Below are 21,985 nucleotides of genomic sequence, written 5' to 3'. Positions count from 1 at the left end.
TGCACACACTGCACACATACACATGACAAACACACGGCACACACGCCACACACATGCCTACACAAACGCACATGACACATACAACATGTACAACACATAAATGCACATACCATGCACACACTGTGCACATACAACCCGCGCACACACACACACAGCCTGCCTTGGGGAAGGAAGATTAATTATCTATTCCTCCTAAGAAACATGTTAAACCAAAGCAAAAGCGGAGGGTGCCACAGGGCCCCCCTTTTCTGGCTCCCTGAGAATTAATTCCTGAGAAGCTGATCCACCTGCCAAGAATCTCCACCACAGGGAGCCAGTCTGCTCCCGGTCTGGTCCTACCATTTGTTTGCCAGACGATGACCGCATCGCTGTGCGCACGCTCCACTAATGGCCAGCAGGCCCGGCTGGGGGATCCTGTTTCCTCTGCAGGGGCCCTAGGCCAGTGTGACCTGCAGGCGGCACCACAAGGGGCTGACCTGCCTCCCCAGCACAGTCCTTCCTACTGGAGGCTCGGCACTCATTTCCTCAAAGTTGCTCCCTGCACCCTGGGGCGAGGCCACTGAGACGCAGAGCCTGCCACTTCCTCAGCTGTCAGTTGGACGGGGAGGCCACGCTGTGCTACCAGAATGAGTCTACCCGACTCTGTCCATAGGAGCATGGTAAAGGTCTTCAGAAGCATCAGACAGTCTGCTCCTGTACCATAAGCAAAGCTGCGAGATGCATATGGAGGGCTCATGACACGGTCCCAACACAGGCCCTCAGCTGTGACTTTGCAAACTCAAGGGGGTAGGATGTGCCAGGCTCCCCGAGGGACCTCCCCAGAATCCCAGCAAATCACTGGCATCTGAAATAGGTGAATCTCAACAGCGTCCCAGGCAGATTCCCCTGCAGACCAGGCAGCCCAGTCCTCACAGGGCTGCTTCCCTGAGCTCAGCGAGGACCTGCAGGCCGAGCCTTGCTCCACTCTCCCAACTCATCCTAGAAGAACGGTCCTCAGCAGGCGGCTGCGGAGCCAGGGAGCGCCGCGGGGCTGCCACTTCACAGGAGCATATTAACTGTGCGTTCCACTTAAAGATGTGTTTTGTGTTTTAAAAACGAACTTAGATCAACCTAAGCATCTGTACTGCTATCAAGTGACATAAAAATATTCAGTGACTCCAGAGACAGAAAGCGAGGGGTTCCCTTGGCATATACAAGTGAGGCAACATGAGTTTCTTGCTTTTGGGGAACAGTCACTTCCCTGCAGCCATCTCTGCTCCTCCTGCCTCCATAATGTTTTAGAAAAGGGGCTGTCACACCTGTGTTGTTCGGCTTGGAGGAATGCTCACCCCCCACCAGGCCCGTGTCCTGGTCCCATGTGTGCAGGAAGCATGAACCCTCTCTGCTCCTCCGGTTCACCTGTGTTTCTTTCTGCTCCATGCCCCTCCTGCCTGGGCTGCGTGCAGCACACGCTTCTCCTGCCCTGGCTCTGCGGTGCCTCCCCTCGCCCTCCAGGCAGGGGTCACTAGCTGAACACCACCTATCACAGGTACCACCTGGAAGGGCAGCAGCGCCTGCCAGGGCCAGCTTCACCTGTCCCACTCCTGCTGTGCCCCTGTTACACCACCACTGCCTCCCCGTGCCCACCTGCCCAGGAGCAGAGCCTGGGACCTGGCAGGCTCAGTCAGACTTTGCTGAAGGCCCACGTGGACAACCCTGGACTCAGCGCTGGGAAGTGATGGCTCCCATTCCTGGGTAGCCAGGCTGTCCGGGGTCTCCGATGGATGGGCCAGCCCGGGCACCTCCAGGCTCATCAGCACAGCCTGAAACATAAGCACCCAACCAAGAGCTACTGTGGGTGCAGGGCCACCTTCCCAGGGCCCCGCTATGCGTCTCTTGTTAACAAAGTCACTAGGGTTAAGTTACGCTCTCTAGGTGGGGCGGGGGCAGCGTCCGCAGCTGCTGCATCCATGGGTGAGCGGCAGGTGGTGGTGCCCAGCTGTCTGTCAATCACTGCTGCTCCTGGGCATGAGGTTGGGTGGGGACTTCATGGACAGCAGCCCTGTCTAGCCCAGAGGACGAAAAGGGACAAAAACCACACACTAGGAAGCCCACAAAGACTTATGGGAGCCAAGAAATCCCTCCCCAGCCCCGACAAGGGAGGTGGAGGCAATGTCAGCAGCATCGGGCTGTACCCCAGGAGCTGGAAGGGCAGGCTGTTCACATCTCTACGGCCTTGCCAGGCCGCCCGAGGTGGGAGATTCAGGAGATGTGGGGGCAAGATCCCTGCCTCTGAGCTCTAACAAGCAAGCTGGCAACACAGGAGACAAACGCCAGTCAGCAGACACACGACACGACGTGGCTGGAGCCAAGGCCCACCCTGGTCTGTGGCAGGGCTTGCTGGTCTGTAAAAGTGAGAAAGCAAAGACGGCAGCGAGAGTTCTCACCGGGCCACAGGCGCTGCCTATAAAGCACAGTCCTCTAACAGGAGCTGGCATCCGCATCCCAGGGTGAGCTGTGCCCCTTCCAAAAACCATATGGTGAAGTCCCAACTCTAGTACTTCAGAGCTTGTTTGGAAATAGGGTCTTTGCAGAAGTAACGGGTTAAGATGAGGACAGCTGGAATAGGGTGGGTCCCTGATCCAGTATAACTGGAGTCCTGGAGAGACACAGGCAGAGGAGGACACATGAAGACGGAGGCAGAGATGCAGAGATGCTTGCCAGGGACCACCAGGAGCTGGGAGCAGTGCTCGGAAGGGTCCTCCCTGGGGGGCTTCGAAGAGACAGCGGCCCTGCCGACACCTGGACTGCAGACTTCCAGCCTCCAGAACTGGGAGAGAATAAGTGTGCGTTTTCAGCCACCCAGTTTGGGGTACTTTATTACGGGCAGTCCCAGGACACTCATGCAGTTTGCTTTCATTTTCCATGTTAGAATGTCCAGTGCTTTAGGAAGGACAGTGATGCTAAAGGACAGTGGTTCCCAGGGACTTACTTGATGAGATGCAATAAATGAGACCCCAAGTCTTAAAATACTGGTTGAAATCCAAAACGAGTATTTTAAATAAAAGTTAAAAATAAAAGGAAAGTAGTAAGGAAGTGGGGCAGGGAAGGGACTCTCTCCATGCAGACATCATCCAGAAAAGAGGAAACCACCCGGCTGGGCCACAGCTTCTCTCTCTCTCCTCTTTTTACATATTTAACTTTTATTTTAAGTTCAGGGGTACATGTGAAGGTTTGTTACACAGGTAAACTCATGTCATGTGGGTTTGTTGTACAGGTTATTTTGTCACCCAGGTATTAAGCCTAGTAGCAACCATTAGTTATTTTTCCTGATCCTCTCCCTCCTCCCACCCTCCATCCTCCACCCGCTGATAGGCCCCAGTGTGTGTTGTTCCCCTCTTTGTATCCGTGTGTTCTCATCATTTATCTCCCACTTGTGAGAACGTGCGGTGTTTGGTTTTCTGCTCCTGTCTTAGTTTGCTTAGGGTAATGGCCTCCAGCTGCATCCATGTTGCTGCAAAGGACATGATCTCATTTCTTTTTTATGACTGCATAGTATTCCATGCTGTATATGCACCACATTTTCTTTATCCAGTCTACCACCGATGGACATTCAGGTTGATTCCACGTCTTTGCTATTGTGAACACGTCTCTGAGGAATCACCACACTGTTTTGCACAATGGTGGAACTAATTTACACTCCCACCAACAGTGTGTAAGCGTTCCTTTTTCTCTGCAACCTTGCCAGCATCTGTTACTGACTTTTTAATAATAGGCATTATTGTATGAGGAGGTATCTCTTTTCACATAAGTCAAATAATATTCACACAAGTCAAATAATAGCCATTTGACTTGTGTGAGGGGGTATCTCATTGTGGTTTTGATTCTCATTTCCCCAATGATCAGTGATGTTAAGCTTTTTTCCATGATTGCTGGCCGCATGTGTGCCTTCTTTTGCAAAGTGTCTGTTTATGTCCTTTGCCCAGTTTTTAATTTTTTTTTTTCTTGGAAATTTGTTTAAGTTCCTTATAGATGCTGGGTGTTAGACCTTTGTCAGATGCATAGTTTGCAAAAATTTTCTCCCTTTCTGTAGGTTGTCTGTTCACTCTGTTGATAGTTTCTTCAGCTGTGCAGAAGCTCTTTAGTTTGATTAGATCCACAATCCTCAAAATAATAAGAGCCATCTATGACAGACCCACAGCCAACATCATACTGAATGGGCAAAAGCTGAAAACCAGCGCAGGACAAGGATGCCCTCTCTCACCACTCCTATTTAACATATTAATAGTAGTAGAAGTTTTGACTAGGGCAATCAGGCAAGAGAAAGAAATAAAGGGTATCACAATAGGAAGAGAGGAACCAAACTATCCCTGTTTGCAGACATGATTCTTTATCTAGAAAACACCATAGTCTCAGCCCAAAAGCTCCTTAACCTGATAAACAGCTTCAGCAAAGTCTCAGGATACAAAATCAGTACACCAACAACAATCAAGAAGAGAGCCAAATCAGGAACACAATCCCATTCACAATTGCCATGAGAAGAATAAAATACCTAGCAATACAGCTGATGAGGGAGGTGAAAGATCTCTACAATGAGAATTACAAAACACTGCTCAAAGAAATTGGAGATGACACAAATGGAAACACATTCCGTGCTCGTGGATAAGAAGAATCAATATAATTAAAATGGCCATAATGCCCAAAGCAATTTATGGATTCAAAGCTATTCCTATTAAACTACCAGTGATATTCTTCATAGAACTAGAAAAAACTATTTTAAAATTCATATGGAACCAAAAAAGAGCCCAAATAGCCAAGACAATCCTAAGCAAAAAGAACAAAGCTGGAGGCATCACACCTCCTGACTTCAAAATACACTACAGGGCTATAGTAACCAAAGCAGCATGGTACTGGTACAAAAACAGATACATAGACCAATGAAACAGAACAGACAACCCAGAAATAAGGCCGTACACCTACAACCATCTGATCTTCAACCAACCTGACAAAAACAAGCAATGGGGAAAGGATTCCTTATTCAATAAATCGTGCTTGGATAACTGGCTAGCCATATGTGGAAGACTGAAACTGGACCCCTTCCTTACACCATATACAAAAATCAAGTCAAGGTGGGTTAAAGACTTGAATGTAAAACCCAAAACTATAAAAACCCTGGAAGACGACCTAGGCAATACCATTCTAGACATAGGAACAGTCAAAGACTTCGTGATGAAGATGCCAACAGCAATCTCATTTTTAACCAGATATTTATGTAACAGCCTCGTTGATATCCACATTGCAGACATTATGAGCAGAATTGCAGCTGCTGCCCATGTTAGGGCCCCTGCTCCGATGTTCCTCCGAGTGAGGACTCCGAGAGGAGCCTCCTCCCATCTCCATACCCACCCTCTGAACACTGGAGCAGGCAGAAAGTCCCACACAGTAAAGGCAGGTGCTCAAACCTATGCTGGATTAAAGTGGCCAAAGTCCGCATAAGGCGTTCCTCTCACAGCAGCGGCAGTGAGAAGGGACGCAAAGCCACACCTTCACGCAGTAAACACAGGGCACTGAGCTTGCCCTGGCAGGAGTATTGTACATGTGCCTTCCAGGGCTTTCCTTTCTTACGGCTTACGCCACTGGTATTCCACATGGTGGCCTTATCTTACAGATTGCAAGTTAGAGCAAAAATTAAAAAGTTGTAAGACAGCATCTCTGGGAATGAGAACAGAATTTAGAAAAAACTTCAGGAAAAACTAAGCAGATGGCTATATTCTAGGGGAGCGGATGGGAGCGGCTGCTTAACACGCAGATTTCACAACTCTAGGGTGCTAATACTGGCTTCCAGGAGAAGCTTCAGTTGATTTAGAATAAAAAATAATGGTTTCTTCTTTCATCTCCCATTGTATTGATCTACTTATTTGTATCCTAAAAGAATTTTCAAACCCAATTGGTTCATCTGTCAGCTGCCCTTGGAATAACAGCCCACCTTTCATGACCATGCCAAAAATTCCCGGTTCCTTTTTGTTAAAAATACCTTGGCTAAGCAGCATATTCCCAGCATGAGATGTGAATCAGAAAGGATACATCATGCAAACCAGAGGTCACATTTTCATGCAGAGCCCAATTACACGTGCTGTTCTCTACTTATAGGAGGGAGCCTGATCAGAGACCACTGCAAATACGCCAGGGCCTCTTCTGCCCTAAGTGGAAAGCACCGTGCAAGAGCTGCAGCCACTCTGAACCATCTGGTGCCACAGATGGGCCTGGGCACTCACCTGCTCTGTCTCCACGAAGTTGGACACATGGCCGTCGTCGTTGATGCCACGGGTGTGGAAGCGAGCGCCTGTGCGCTCGCAGCTAACACGAGAGATGAGGCAAGCCTTGGCCTGCTTGTGGGAGGCGTACACGGTGCGAATGGTCACCACTCCGCAGATGGTCTTTAGCAGCCAGTCACAGCAGCTCACCTGGTGCTGCCTCAAGGGCACGTGCAACAGCTGGTTCCTGCAAAACACAGCCCCACACCAATTCCGGTCACCTGACATCCTCCAGTACATGCTGCCTGGACAGCGAGTGTGGCTGAGGAACTGGGGGGCGCATGGTGCAGCATTCTGGGTCAGCAAATGCATGCTGCTCCCCAGTGGACTCTGAACTTCGGCTGTACAGATCTGGGAAGCTCATGTGCTTCAAAGAGATCTCAAATAGCAGGACCACTGTGTCATGTACAGGAGGATGGCCAGGGAGTCCTTTCCCAAAGCTACTATCAGGTCGTCACTGTCGCTAAATGGAAGCAAAGTTGGAGAGAGAGCCAGGGTGCACTTTTTGGGGAATCACAAAGGGGCCTCTGGTTAGCACCGTGGGCCCTACAGTTTTCATCGCAGGCCCCATCGGTAAAACATTAATCATCTTTTGTTATTAAATCATGATAAATAAGTGATTAAAATCGCATTAAATATGGGAACAGTTAAATTATCCATATATACACACACATGTACCGTGAGATGAATATGACGGGAGCACTACAAAGCAATCCAAAATAAATTTTAAAAAGATCCGAGGAAAATAAAATGTAATGAAAGTTCAAGCATTCCCTCTCCATGCCTAGTGGATTGTTCTAGGCTCTGGAGTCCATGATGATAATGACAGGGTGACAGCCGACATTTATCCTGTGCACTAAGTCCCATTCTATGTACTTTGGGGTGGATTAACTCATGTCACCCTTGAAGTGACCCTGTGTGAAAGGTATCATCAGTGACCCCCTTTTACAGATAAAGAAGCTGAGGCACAGAGAAGTGAAGTGCTTGTCTAAGGCCACAAAGCCAGCCAGTGGCGTCATGGAGCTTGGAGCCCGTGTTCTTCACCCTGAGCCTTTCCTGATGGAGCCCTACATTACCATTTGCACCGGCAAGCGGCCACATTGTTCTCTCATCCCCGAGACTGGCTTGGCCCCCTTGCTCCAGCACCCAGGGGACCTAAGTGGTACCATTCTGAGGGCTCGTACTCCCTCCCAGGGAGGGGGACCCATCTCCAGGAGATGCCCTCTTACAGGGCACTGAGTGAATCTAGATCACAGTGCCCTACTTGTTTAAAAAAGGCAACACGATTCCTGCCCTTGAGCCTTCCTCAAAGACAGCAGCAGCATTTTCTCATTGCTGGAAATCTGTGCTGTGAGCTCTGATGGGTCCTAGGGGGCTTCTCCAAGCTTCCTGCTCTCAGGTCAGCCTCCCCAACTGTGACCAAAGCCACATGCATCCCTACAGGGAGCACAGCCCGCGTCTGACCCCTTCTGAGGTCGCACGGCCACAGCGCTCCTCTGCTTGAAAAAAGATGATTAGGAAGCATTGCTGTACAAAACCGTATGTCCCTCTTCCAAATCACCCTCTCAAATTTAGATGATAAGCCAGCTTCTGAAACACATATATTAAATCTGCATGTGGCATCAAGGCAAAGCCTCCAGAATATTCCAGAGTCTGCCACCTACACAGCTATGGCCACTGTCACCAGGGCTCAGGAGAAGAAACCTTTTGCCAAGGGGACAACCCTTAAATCAGCCCTGTTTCTAGTGACACTGCCTGGCCCTCTGGCGGGAGGATGGCTCATATCCAGGACCCGCAAAGAGTTTCCTCCCAGGACCTGATTGTACTGGGAGGCAACTGTCAGTGTGATCAATTACCAGCCCAGAAAGATGAGTTCACCCTGCTGCTCACTCTCCCTTACGTGCCAGCCACGCTCAGTGTTGACCCCATCTGACTCCTGCTGTGGGTCTCCAGACCTCAGACACTGCGCCACAACAGTGGGGGTTTAGGCGATCAAGCCCAGGACCACGCTGCCTGTGGTGACTCAGTTGTGGTCAGTTCTGGGGGCTCCACCCTGAGCCCAAACACCACGCCCCAGCGTGTTACAGCTGAGGAGGCTGGCGACTTCCTCCTCTCCCTTCAGAAAGGGACACCATGGGGCTCCTCCTTCCCAAGCTCCTCTCAGCCCCCACCTCGTGAATCCCCTTTGCCTCCCTTTGTTAGCGCCCCTCACACCTCCAGCCAGAGCTGGCAAAGGGAAGAGAATTTGCAAAGGTGCTGGTGCAATTCAGATCTGCCACGGATCCCCTCGGGGTTCCAAGGACCCTCACTGCTGCTGAGAGCTCTCACCTCTGCTCACCTGACAGTTCTGGTTTAAAATAGGTTCATGGCGTCCACAAAAAGATACCTCATAATACACAGCCCCTCTGTGCCTAAGCTTGGCCACCTTTAGGGGAACATGTAACAGTTCTGGGAAACATGCTTGGCCCTGCACAATGGAACTAGCGATTCACAGAAATGCCACCCCGGAGGCTGCTAATCAACCTGCGGTCTGCAGACAAGCAGCACTGGAAGCTTACTAGAAATGCAGCATCCTAGGCCCAGCCCAGACCTGCAGTCCCAGAATCTGCATTTTTAACGAGATCAGCAGGAGATTCACGATTTTATTATTTATTTTATTTTATTTTATTTATTTTGAAATGGAGTCTTGCCCTGTAGCCCTCCAGCCCAAGCTGGAGTGTTTATTTATTTATTTTGAGTGGAGTCTCGCCCTGTAGCCCAGGCTGGAGTGCAATGGCATGACCTCGGCTCACTGCAATCTCAGCCTCCTGGGTTCAAGCAATTCTCCTGCCTCAGCCTCCCGAGTAGCTGGGATTACAGGCGTGTACCACTGCGCCCGGCTAATTTTTTTGTATCTTTAGTAGAGATGGGGTTTCACCATGTTGGCCAGGTTGGTCTCAAACTGCTGACTTCAGGTGATCCGCCTGCCTCGGCCTCCCAAAGTGCTGGGACTGCAGGTGTGAGCTACCACGCCCAGCCTTGATTCACATTCATTTTGAAGTCTGAGCACATTACTGGTGCCAAATATCCACAATACCAGAGAACCAAAGAGGATGTGGGGGTGGGGAGTGTTGGGATGGACACAGGGATGTGGGGAGGGTCCCCTTCTCCCAGAAGTCAGGAATTCACTTGTGTGGCATCCAAAGCACCAAAGCCAGATGCAAACCTATGGATGCCTCTGGCAAAGGGAGAGAGGCACAAACAGGTCAGAAGTAAACCTCATGAGTCCCGTCTCAGAGCTGGGAAAACTGATATAGCTTCAAAAGGCAGACACTGGATTCTAAAACATTACATTAAATGAGGTTCATTGGAACCACTCCCACGGCAGGACTTTCCTCACTTTTGCTTCTTCCTAGCATCTCTAGGTATCAGTGCGAACTGACGGAAACAGCATTATGTCCAGAAAGGGCAACAGATAATTTACATATTTACAGGGTTGTCCCACTCTTGTCTCTGTCCTGCTGTGGAGTGAAAAGCACCAGGAGATCTTAAATATACAGAAATCCAGCCGCCTTCACCTGGGCTCCGGGACTAGTCTTAGTGCATTGCTACAAGTCCCCTTGGGCAGGGTGACTCAGCTTTCCCGTTGACGGGATTGGTTTAGCGTTGTGATTACCAGCTTGGGACCAGGAGCCAGAATGCCTGGGTTCAAATCCTGGCTCTGCCACTTACTAAGTGTGTGGAGTTTGGCAAAATTCCCTCGACTATTCATGCCTCAGTCTCTCTATCTGTAAAATGGGGTAACAGAGCCTCTGCATAATTATTATAAAGGTTTTTATTATAAGGATGAGTTATTACCAGCAGAGAGATCTTAGCATGGTGACCCGAACACAGTGCTTTATAAACATCAGCTGTAAACAGCTACACACTGGAGGTAACCATAATTGAGAAGACTGAGTGAATCCAGGCAGAAGCACAGAGCTCGGTGCCGGGACTGAGGAAGCACTCGGCAGACGTTGGCTCTTAGATTTTTTTACTTATGGAACAGGGTTTCTTTTGTTTGTTTCTTTTGTTTTTTTGAGAAAGAATCTTGCTCTGTTGCCCAGGGTGGAGTGTAGTAGCACCATCTTGGCTCACCGCAACCTCCGCTTCCAGGGTTTAAGCGATTCTCCTGCCTCAGCCTCCCGAGTAGCTGGGATTACAGGCACCCGCCACCACGCCCAGCTCATTTATTTTTTTTTTATTTTTAGTAGAGATGGGGTTTCGCCATGTGGGCCAGGCTTGTCTCAAACTCCTTACCTCAAGTGATCCACCTGCCTCGGCCTCCCAAAGTGCTGGGATTACAGGCGTGAGCCACCATGCCTGGACCAGGTTTCTTTTCCAAATCTACATTGAACACATTCACTGAGGCCAGGGGTCAGGGTGGTGGTGAGTTCAGGGTTAGCTCTCCTCTCACTGTGCTGAGAGCAGGCCTGGGTCCTAACTCTCCAGGGGTGCCCCATAACCCAGGGGTGGTGCAAGTGGAGGTCAAGGCCTCAGGTGCCAACCAGGGCCCACCCTCTGCAGGGGACCCAGGGCCTCACCAGAAGAAGGAGTTCCCCCACTCAGAGCTGTCGTCCCCCTGCTTCTGCGTGCGGACAGTCAAGTCAAAGTGAGACCCATCGTTGGGCCACGAGAAATAGAACACCCCCGAGCTGAGGATTTTCTTCAGAGCTATGAGGCGTTCCTCCTCCTTGGCCTCTTCCTGAAGAGGGTAAAAGTCGGTGGCGGTGATTTTGTAGATTTCAGCATCTGGAATTCTGCCCACAGATGTGCAGCCTGTCACCAACACCAGGAAGCTCAGAGACGTGCCACCTGGAAAGGAAATCAGACAGGAGAGCTCAGGGTCGCAGCCAGTCTGGCCGCCTGGAGCTCCGAGGGGACAAACGGAGCCCAGGTTCACCCGCAGCCAGGAAGGCAACGTCTGTGCACCTGCAACTTCCCACGGCACTACTCAACTCAATGGCTCAAGAACCTGCCCTGTCCCGTAAGCCTCGGGCAGGACTTCTCAAAGTATGGGACCCTGGCCAGCGGGTCAGCATCTCCTGGGAGCCTATTAGAAATGCAGATTCCTGCTGCCCAGCTGCCTGGGGCTGGGGCAAGCTTTGCTTTAACAAGCCCTCCAGGTGAGTCTGATGCCCCCAGGAGTCTGAACATTCCTGGCCCGGAGCCCTTCCAGACCCCTAGGACCTGCCCCCAAAGCCTCTCCAAATCACCTTCCCCAGTGCCTCCTCAGCCACCGCCTTGACTCAGGACCCCTGGCCTGGGGTCTGTCTTCCCCTACTCCGTCACAGGAGTGGCCTTCCCAAAGCCATCAGATCACAGCCGCTCGGCCCTTCCTTCCTGCACAGCTCCCATTCCCTGCAGGACTGCAACAGAAGCTCCCAAGGCCCTCCCCACTGCAGCCTGCCCCTGCCCCACATGTGGGCGGACACCCTGGCCGGCTGCTCTCCTGAGCTGGGTGTCCTCCAGCTGGTCCAATGTGCCATAAGCATGACCTCACACCCTGGGCTCTTGCCCAAGATACTCCCCCTGCCTGGGACGTCCCACCACCATCTGCCCAACAAGACCTCCATGACCCCTTCTCCACGTACCTCCTGCCTGTCTCTGCCCTCACACTACTTCGGGCTTCGGGCCCAGCATTCCATCCTCTGGAAGAGCATGAGTGTCCCTACATGCTCTGTGGGGACCATCCTGCCTCTTCCCTCCCCCCTTCACCAGAAGAACTCCTCCTCATCCTTCTGGGCCAAGTTGGCAGCAACTCCTCCAGGAAGCCTTCCTTGCTCTCCCAAGACACGGACAGGCACCCCTTGTACATGCCAATAGCATTCCCATCAGCAGTGGTCACACAAAGCTCATGACCTCCTTCCCACCCTGTACCCCCAGGGGAGGGACTTCCTTGGGGCAGGACCATTTTATCATCGTCTCCCGGCACTGGATGCTTCCTAAATAAATTCCTGCCAAATGCTACCAAGACCACCTCGGACCCTGCAGCCAGGGGAATGAGGCAGCCCTCTCTGGGGCACCACTTCGCTGTCACTGACGGCTGGTTTGCTGTTCCCTGTCCCCCACTGCTCACAAGGGCACTTCACAACACGCTATGTATTGGGGGTGCCTGGCAGCGCCGTGCCCCACTCTCGGGACAGGGCCCAAGAGATCATCAGGTAGAAACTGGCCTTTGGGGGCTGGCAGGGCTCTAGTCCCAAGGACACTCTTCCCACCCCGCTGAGGTTTAAAGGATCCACCCAGCGAGATCTTCTGCGAATGATCAGGGGCCTCTATCTAGAGCCATGGTCTGGAGATGGTTCAGATCTCTCCACACTCTGGGAAGGGACCCCAAAGCAACCAATTCCACCAGCCCCTCACCCCAATTTCCTCATCACACTTCAAAGGGAGAAGAGTGCTGCTTGTGGCAGGGTGGCGTGTGGTTGTCATTAAAGTGTGTTCCTTTAATGAGCGGCTCAGGGTTCCCACGGGCCTGCTGATATGCCATGGGGTAGGGGTCCCAGCAGGGTGGGGGGTTGACCCCATCACATCTCCCCAGACACATCCTCAGGAAACCACCTAAGAACAAAGGAAGTTATCACACTGGGGACAGGGACAGGGGTCAGAGTTCAACTTCTCAAGTAGGACAGGTGGGGTTCCGGGGTTGGCAGCCTCTGATCAGAACTTGGCCACAGAGCAGTCCCAGCACCCACCTGCCTTTTCTGACATGCTCAGGGCAGGGAAAAGCACAGTTCAGCAGAAGTGCCCTCGGAGTGGCAGGAGGATGGCCCCTGTGGCTGCCAGAGCTATGGAAAATTTTGCATGACATCACTCCATGCGAGTCATAAGCTGATTTCTAGCACCACTTCCTCAACAGCCTCCGCGTGGGGGGCCTGAGTGCCTGGCAACAGTCCCAGGTTGCATTTCCTGGGCAGGACCACGGCCTAGGGGAGGCTGGGGGAAGGAACACTGTAGCAGCCAGGAGAGGCTCTTAACAACAGCATTGCCACAGAGCTCTGGGACTCCTGGGTCCAGGGAGGAGAGGGTCAGGAGTGGTACAGGGGAGTAAGGAGAGCTGGCGTCTGGTGGGCGCAGTGGAGGCAGGGGAGCTGTACAGGCACAGACTCCATCCTCCTGCCCACCACAAAGGGCGCCCTTACCAGCTCCGTTTCACAGGGAGGGAAATAGAGGCACAGAGAGGTTAAGCAGCCTGCGCAAGGTGACAGAGCGGGGAGCTGGGATCCAAATCCACTTTCCAGCTACAGTGCCTGGGCAAGTTACTCAAGCCAAGTCTGGCCCCAGAGCTGGTGCTCCTAATTATACCTCCTTGCAGATGACATCGCCAGCCTGCTTACCCATGCTACTGTCTCAGGGCTACCACTGCCATTTCACACACGCGTGACCGTCCCCCAGGGAAACTGAATCACTCACCCAGGCACACAGCTAGTCTGTGTTAGAGCCAAAACGCAAACATAGGTTTCACTTTAAGCCCATGCTCCATCTAGCCCCAAAGTCCAGCAGTTTCCAATCAGATTGGTTTGCTGTACCCTTTACGTCTGTATGTATGCATGCATGTATTATTTATTTATTTGTTTTTGAGACAGAGTTTTGCTCTTGTCACACAGGCTGGAGTGCAATGGTGTGATATCGGCTCACTGCAACCTCTGCCTTCCAGGTTCTAGCGATTCTCCTGCCTCAGCCCCCAGAGTAGCTGGGATTACAAGCATGCGCCACCATGCCCAGCTAATTTTGCATTTTTAGTAGACGGGGGTTTCTCCATATAAGTCAGGCTGGTCTCGAACTCCCGACCTCAGGTGATCTGCCTGCCTCGGCCTCCCAAAGTGCTGGGATTACAGGTGTAAGCCACCACGCCCGGCTATTTTTTTTTTTTTTGAGATGGAATTTCACTCTTGTTGCCCAGGCTGGAGTGCAGTGGTGCAATCTCAGCTCACTCCTACCTCCGCCTCTTGGGTTCAAGTGATTCTCTTGCCTCAGCCTCCTGAGTAGCTGGGATTACAGATGCCCGCCACCCTACCTGGCTAATTTTTTGTATTTTTGGTAGAGATGAGGTTTCACCACGTTGGCCAGGCTGGTCTCGAACTCCTGACCTCAGGTAATTCACCTGCCTCAGCCTCCCAAAGTGCTGGGATTACAGGTGTGAGCCACTGCCCCTGACCTGCTGTACCCTTTAAGAATGTGGTCAACCAGTGTACCTGCTATTAGCTGAATGTGTGCACCCCCAAGTTAATATGCTGGAGTACGAACACCCAAGGTGATGGTATGAGGAGGTGGGGTCTTTGGGAGGTGACTGGGTCATGGCAGTGGAGCCCTCATGAATGGAGTTTGTGCCTAGAGAGCTCCTGTACCTCCTCCACCACGTCAGATGCAGAGAAAGGCAGCATCTATGAAGCAAGAAGCAGGTCCTCACGGCTGACCAATCTGCGGGCCGCTGCTCTCAGACCTCCAGCCTCCAGAACGGTTCAAAATAAATGACTGTTGCTGATAAGCCACCCTGTCTCCTATGGAACTTTGTCACAGCAACACACTGGACTCAGACAGCGTTCCCTTACCATTTTAAAACTGTCACTGAAGGTTTTCATCGGTAGTTGAAATGGTTGTAAATAATATATTGTGCAGTGTATTCTAAATATTGACATGTAAAACTAAAACTCTGGGAGTCTATTGTCAGTATCCCATGGAATCTACGCAGTAATGTGATACTCATCGCCATCTATTATTTACAGGATTGCAGGAACATGCTCTTTGTTACCACGTGGAACTTTCACTCATATTTCCAGTCCCCCCTCTTCGGAATTCCATCCTAACGTAGCATATTTGGTGCTTCTACGTCCTGTTCTGATCACCCCATCAGCCCTGCAGCTGTGTGTTCCTCAACTCCAAGTGTTTAAAAAGAGACTTCTGGTTTATCATTCCAATGAAACCTAACTGGTCAAACAATGTAAACAACACAATGTAAATAAAACACTTTGCCAAATAATCTTTTTTGGCTGTCCCCTTTAAGAGTGTGGTCAACCAGCGTACCTGCTATTGGCTGAATGTGTGCACCCCCAAATTAATATGTTGAAATACGAACACCCAAGGCGATGGTTTTAGGAGGTGGGGTCTTTGGGAGGTGACAGTCTTGCTCTGTCACCCAGGCTAGAGTGCAGTGGCGCAATCTCGGCTCACTGCAACCTCTGCCTCCCGGGTTCAACTTCCGCCTTTCAGGTTCCCTGCCTCAGCCTCCTGAGTAGCTGGGATTACAGGCATGCGCCACCACGCCCAGCTAATTTTTGTATTTTTAGTAGAGATGGGATTTCGCCATGTTGACTGGGCTGGTCTAGAACTCCTGACCTCCAGTGGTCCGCCCACCTTGGCCTCCCAAAGTGCTGGGATTACAGGCGTGAGCCACCGTGCCTGGCCAACAAATAATCATTTAATACGAAAAGTAATAATGTGTTGGAACCATCTCTTAATGAGATGAATAAATATTTATTGAAGGAATGAAAGTCGGTTCTGCACAAATTCTAATTCTAGTTTTCATTTTTGTAGATGCAAACACTAAAAAATCCTGTTCACATTAATAAATAGACGAGAATGGAAAGGGCTTCATTGTAGAAATGTCACTCGATTCTTCAAAGTCCTTCTGAGTTAGCCTGAAAAACGACGACAACCTGCTGATAAAATGGTTGCTAATGTGTCAGCTGATACCCCAATTGAATTCTCCTTCCATTATGAGGGAAGCAAACAATTGGACATCACCTGACTTGCAAACAGATTGTTACCTAGTCCTGACCTTATTTCAATGATGTTGACAAGCTTCTGGACTGTCCCTTTGTCTGGTATCCTAGGTGGAGTTACTTCCTGGAGCACGGCACACGGTGAGCTTCCAGAAGAGAGGAAGGCCTGCCCTCTGCCCTAACATGGAAGCAGGGCGACCGCAGAGGGAAACAAGAACACTGTCCTCCATCACAGGTGCTCCATAATAGAAAAAAGCCGAGGACCTGGAAACTTTTCCTTAGAACTGCCCCTGCCTGTGTGCCCCGGACAGTCGGTGGAATGGGTGTAACCACAGAGGCCTCTGTGGAAGAGCCTTACCCAAGCCTCAGGACCACTGTGGGGAGCGCTGCCTCTCTAGGAAGGCCCCGCCCTGCCTACCTGACCCAGCACTGATGGTTTCCTCCTCCTTCAGTCCCAGCCTCACTGTGTCCTGCCCCATCTCATTGATAGCCTGACTGCCTGACTGCGTTCTCTGTATACCATGGGTTTTTTTGTTTGTTTGTTTTTTGTTTGTTTGCTTTTTGTTTTTTAATTTAGAGACGGGGTCTTGCACTGTCACCCAGGCTGGAATGCAGTGACTTGATCTCAGCACACTGCAACCTCCCCTTTCTGGGTTCCAGTGATCCTTCCACCTCAGCCTCCCAAGTAGCTGGGACTACAGGCTCCTGGCATGGTGCTGTAGATACCACTGCTATGTAGAGACATGGTCTTGCTACATAGCCCAGGCTGGTCTTGAACTTCTAGGCTCCAGTGATCCTCCTACCTTGGCCCCCTAAGGTGCTAGGATTACAGGTATGAGCCACTATGCCTGGTCTGTACTATGGGTTTTAAGGAAAGTGTCATGGTTCGAGCCTAGCACCAGACTGTGGGGGGCCGCTGACTCCCGGGCCACCTGTCAGTGTGGTACAGGCCACTGGTCCCCACCTGCCTCCGGTGTGTGAGGCCCCTCCCGATGCCCATCTAGAGCACAGGATTTGTTTTTGTGAGGCAGGATCAATTCTCTGACAGCCAAGAAGCTAACTAGGCTTGCAGGGGTCTCAGTAGCCCTCAGCTGAGGGAGAGACCAGGGCCCTGAAACCATCAAGGATCTCACAGCAAGGGGAAAAACAAAACTCAGAAGACTGAGGCTTCAGGCTCTGCACACCTCCCGTGGCCTGTGTGGCCTCAGCAAGGCTCTCACCCTCTCTGGGCCTCCCAGGAGGATGCACCAGTCGTCTCGATGTCCCCTACAGGTAAAAGGCTTTGGTTGCAGGGCTCTGGACAAAGCAAAGCTATGCATGGGTCAGAGGGAGCTGCCAGTGAGGCTCTGCTGGTAGCTCCCTCTGCCAGGTAGATGGAGGCTAGGGCCAGCGGCAGGTCCTAGGCCATTTGTTATCAGGCCAGGAAAGCTGGCTGTTGGGGTCATGAGACGTGGCTTGCAGACACAAGGCCCTGTTTACCAGGACCACCACTAGGCTGGTGGAATGGGTGTAACCACAGAGGCCTCTGTGGAAGAGCCTTACCCAAGCCTCAGGACCACTGTGGGGAGCGCTGCCTCTCTAGGAGGCAGCGCCTTCCACTAGGCTCTGGGCTGGCATTTCCTTGTGTTGTCTCAGCTCTGAGCTCACCTTCCCAGCCTGGTCTGTGCCAATCCCAACCCTGGGGTCCCTCCAGCCATCCTATCTGTCCCTCTGCTCACAAAGACACCCTCAGACTTAAAGCTCCAAACAAAGGACTTAAGACCTCTAGGCTTTCCCACCTATGAAGGGGGAAGCTTCGGCCAGATGACCCTTAAGCCTCGCCCGCCACCCATAGGCTCAGAACCCTAAGCACCGTGTGCCCACACGGCATGGTCTCAGGGACCTCTCCCGCCTCCCCTCTGCAGAACATGAGGGAGGAGTAGGCAGTGGCGGCTGCTGCAGTGAACACCCACGGTGGGCGCCCCTGGTACGGATCCTTCCTCAGCTCCACTCTGGGAACCTGAAATCAGTCCTGGCCCGTGAATTTACACCTTGGAAACTGGCAAATGCTGCATTATCTCAGAGCTTCCCCCTCAGGGATCTGGGTGTCAACTCTCTTGGTAATATCCCACCACTGGGCACAGGAATTAAATTAATATAAGACTGACAAAGGCCAGTTCGCTTCAAGACTTGCTAGAGAACACTGCATCCCAAAAGACTAAGGGTTCAAACTCCCCTCCAGAGAATTCTCCTTCTGAAGTGACTGCCCATGAAACCAGCCCTCTACTAGCCTGTACAGAGGAGTCACCCACCAGGAGTCCACACCCCGAGGCCACACAGCCTGGCCCTCCAGCTCATACCTCATCCTCAGCCCTCTGCAGGCCAGGTCCCTCTCACTCAGCACCCTCCTCCCTCCAGGCCTCCCAGGACAGAGGAGAGACAGCAGAGCTTCTCAGTGGTGGCAGTGCCCCCAGGTCACACTCTAAGAAACTGCCTGTGGCCAGCCTGCCTGGTGTTGGAGGAGCACTCCACACTCTTCAAGGCATCACTCATGTGGACCTCCGAAGAACTAGGCAACATAGAAATGAGGCAGTGTTCCTAGATTTACAGATGGGAAAACAGTCCTCAAGAGATTAAATGCAGTTCAGCTGGGAAGTGGGAACTAGAATCCAGGAGGGCTGTCTGCTAGAGAATTTATAGGGCTGGAGTCCTAGCCAATTGTGTGACTAGGTGGAGTCACACAATTGGAGTCACACAGGTGGGGTCACATGGTTGAAGTCAGTCATATAGCTGGAGTCACACAGGTAGAGTCAGTCACATAGTTAGAGTCAGTCCACAGGTAGAGTCACACAGGTGGGGGTCACACAGGTGGGGGTCACACAGGTGGAGTCACACAGGTAGGGGTCACACAGGTGGGGGTCACACAGTTGAGGTGAGTCATACAGATGGAGTCACAGCTGGAGTCACACAGAGTCAGTCATACAATTGGAGTCACACAGATGGAGTGAGTCACACAATTGGAGTCAGTTACACAGTTGTAGTTGGTCACACAACTGGAGTCACACAGGTGGAGTCAGTCACAGAGTCAGTCACACAGGTGGAGTCACACAGTTGTAGCTACACTCTGTGCTGCCCAACATGCTCAACAGCTGAAAACACAAAAGAAAACAGGTCACAGTTCTGGGTCAGGGACTTACAGGGGAAAAAGAAAATCAAGTGAAAGTCAAACGCCCCTTAAGGTAACCAATGGGGACTGGAAAAACTTGATTTAAAGTCCAATCCTTCCATCCTTCAGATGCTTAGGGTACTTTCCAGAATGTGTTGAAAATAGACCAAATTATCCTGACATCCCCAAAGTCAAATTCATACGTACAACACTCAGAAACTCCAACCCACCCCTGAGGGTGACTCTTACAGGTGGACTGGGGTTGGGGGCACCCAAAGCCTCTGAGCTGGGCTGGTCTCGCATGGCCCACAAGAAGCCTCATTCCCTTCTGTGGGGTGTGGGGTGGCGGGGACCGGCTGAAGGCAGGGAGGAGCCCTTGCCTAGGGCAGCCCCGGGAGGTGGTCTCCTCTCTGTGTACTCCCTGCCCCAGAAGACCCCGTGGACCCCCGCAGACCCCCTGGCTGGCTCTAACAAGACTTCTTTGGGGCTGCCACCCTTCCTGGTTAGGATCGATTTCCCACAGCTGATCTTAGATCACAGCCCTGGGAAAAAACACTTTTCCCCTGGGATGGGGGAAGGTGTTGCACTTCCTGTCCTCCTTGTCAGCCCAGCCACCTGTCCCCTTCAGAAAGGAGAACGGCCTGGTGGTTGAAGGCAGTCCCTGGTGCCGCAAGACATTGGTTTAAAACCCAGGGCACCACTTGAGAATGGCCGGACCTTGGGCCAGTTACTGTAATTCATTGCATCCCAGTCCCTGTCGGATGCGAAATGAATCATTCATGTATGGACTGAAAGCAGCTGCCAACTATAACTGAAAGATGCCAAGACTGTGAGGCATCCTGGGGGCCCAGATGCCATCATGTGGACAAAAGGGCATCAGCGTGGATGGACGAGGCAGGGTAACAACAGCACCCACCCAATAGGTGGCCACGGGAGCCGTGCTAACAGATTCCTAAGTGAGCGCCATGCAGGTGCGGGTCACCGTCCTCACGGTCATCACCGTGAAAGGCAAGGGCCACGGGGATTTTCTGCAACTTCAGGAAGATCGCTGCAGAGCGGAAAGTCCTGCAGAAAACCCTCGGCAGCCCACATACTGTCACGGAAAAAGCAAGTGTTTGGAGGCAGCTGGATCCGGGTTCGAAACCCAGCTAAGCTTCTGACCTAAGGCAAGTTACTTGAAGCTTCTGAGCCTGTTCCCTTTACTGTAAACAGGGACAACGATGCATTATCACAGTAGCCTATTTTTAGGATTAAATAAGTGAATGTATGTCTAGCTCTTGGCACGAAACAGACATTTCCTAAATGCACTTTGTCACGTGGTACTGTGTGTTTTTCCTAAATGCTATTTGGAAATGATCACTGTCATCGTCACAGTTCAGGGAAAAACATTCCATGACAGAAAACACCCAGAAAAGGAATGGCCAACATAACCCTGCTTTTCTGGCAGCTTTAAAAATCCTCAGTATCTGAACACAGCTGCCGTGAGCAGGGAAGGGAGGTGTGCGCTTGGCTCGGGGAAAGCCCGAATCTGGACAACCCATGCAGCCATTCCCATCTCAGCCAGGTGGGACCGAGAATCAGGAATGCGACTGGGCTCTTGTCTCGGCCCCAGAAGTCACAGGAGATGTCCACAGCCGGGTCACAGATAGCGAGGGGGGCCCTGAGAGAGGAGGAAGGAAATGGGTGGTGGAACTGAGGGCCCCAGGGCTCCCGAGCTCCAGGAACAGCAGAGGTTGGCTGTGACCACCCACGACAGCCGGGCACCGCCGGCTCACCCTCAAGCCTCTCAGAGTGAGCAGAGATGCTCACGTCTTCCTGGAAGTTCTCTCCCTTCGCAAGTTAGATCGCGCCGTCCCTTCCTCTCCCTCCCACCCCACACTGACTGTCACACGCGAGTGGCTTTTCTCTCCTGCCGACAACTTCCAGCCCATCCCTGTGCGCCCTGGCATCTGCCCTGGTCCTTGTCCTCACCCACCTGCCTTGGCACACCTTCTAGAGTACTGCAGACAACGCCCTGGGCAGAAGCCCCAGACCAGACTTTCGAAACACTTGAGCCCTCGCCGGCAAGCAATGAAGACGAGCTTCCCTGGCACAGGGTTGGGGTGCTGGGAGCCCCACCCTGCCCCAGCACAGGCAGGTCACAACCAGGCGACACTCACCTTGACCGCCCCACCTGCATGGAGGAGCAGGTTCCGAGGCACAAAGAAACATCTTAAAAGAGAAGCAAGGTCGGCCAGGCACGGTGGCTCATGCCTGTAACCCCAGCGCTTTGGGAGGTTGAGGCAGGCAGATCACCTGAGGTTGGAGTTCCAGACCAGCCTGACTAACATGGAGAAACCCCGTCTCTACTAAAAATACAAATAATTAGTTGGACGTGGTGGCGCGTGCCTGTAGTCCCAGCTATTCAGGAGGCTGAGGCAGGAGAATCTCTTGAACCCAGGAGGCGGAGGTTGTGGTGAGCCGAGATTGCGCCACTGCACTCCAGCCTGGGCAACAAGAGCAAAACTCTGTCTCAAAAAAAAAAAAAAAAGAGAGAGAGAGAGAGAGAGAAGAGCGGTCAAACAGAACGCCTGCACTGAGGCCCCTCCCGACGCAGAGGCTCCTGCCCACCGGGGAGCCCGGCGCCTGCTCCTCCAGCAAGCGGCTACTCACCAGATTTCAGCCTGAGCTCCCCCAGGCAGCCGTACGCGTCCGTGAGCTTGCCATACTGTCCTTTAATGACTTCCTTTTCTTCTGGAGCTGGGGGAGAAACACATCACAGAAGGCATCAGCGAGCGTCTCCTGCTCATTCCTGTTCATTCACA

At 52.0% G+C, this 21,985-nt stretch overlaps 1 protein-coding gene across 4 annotated transcripts in view; it reads right to left on the bottom strand.

Moving 5' to 3' along the window:
• Positions 1–21,985, bottom strand: part of LOC105478739 (synaptojanin 2) — a 118,580-nt gene that overhangs the window by 60,596 nt on the left and 35,999 nt on the right. For all 4 annotated transcript variants that reach the window (XM_011736349.2, XM_011736346.2, XM_011736347.2 and 1 more), the window contains exons 2-4: positions 21,834–21,920; positions 10,856–11,126; positions 6,255–6,480 (exon numbers count right to left, since the gene is read on the bottom strand). In XM_011736349.2, coding sequence (XP_011734651.2) covers positions 6,255–6,480; positions 10,856–11,126; positions 21,834–21,920 — 584 coding nt within the window. The remainder of the gene's footprint in view (positions 1–6,254; positions 6,481–10,855; positions 11,127–21,833; positions 21,921–21,985) is intronic.

This window comes from Macaca nemestrina, chromosome 5 (genome assembly GCF_043159975.1).
Source record: "Macaca nemestrina isolate mMacNem1 chromosome 5, mMacNem.hap1, whole genome shotgun sequence".
Lineage (NCBI taxonomy): Eukaryota > Metazoa > Chordata > Mammalia > Primates > Cercopithecidae > Macaca > Macaca nemestrina.
This window is presented reverse-complemented; position numbering and strand designations above follow the sequence as displayed.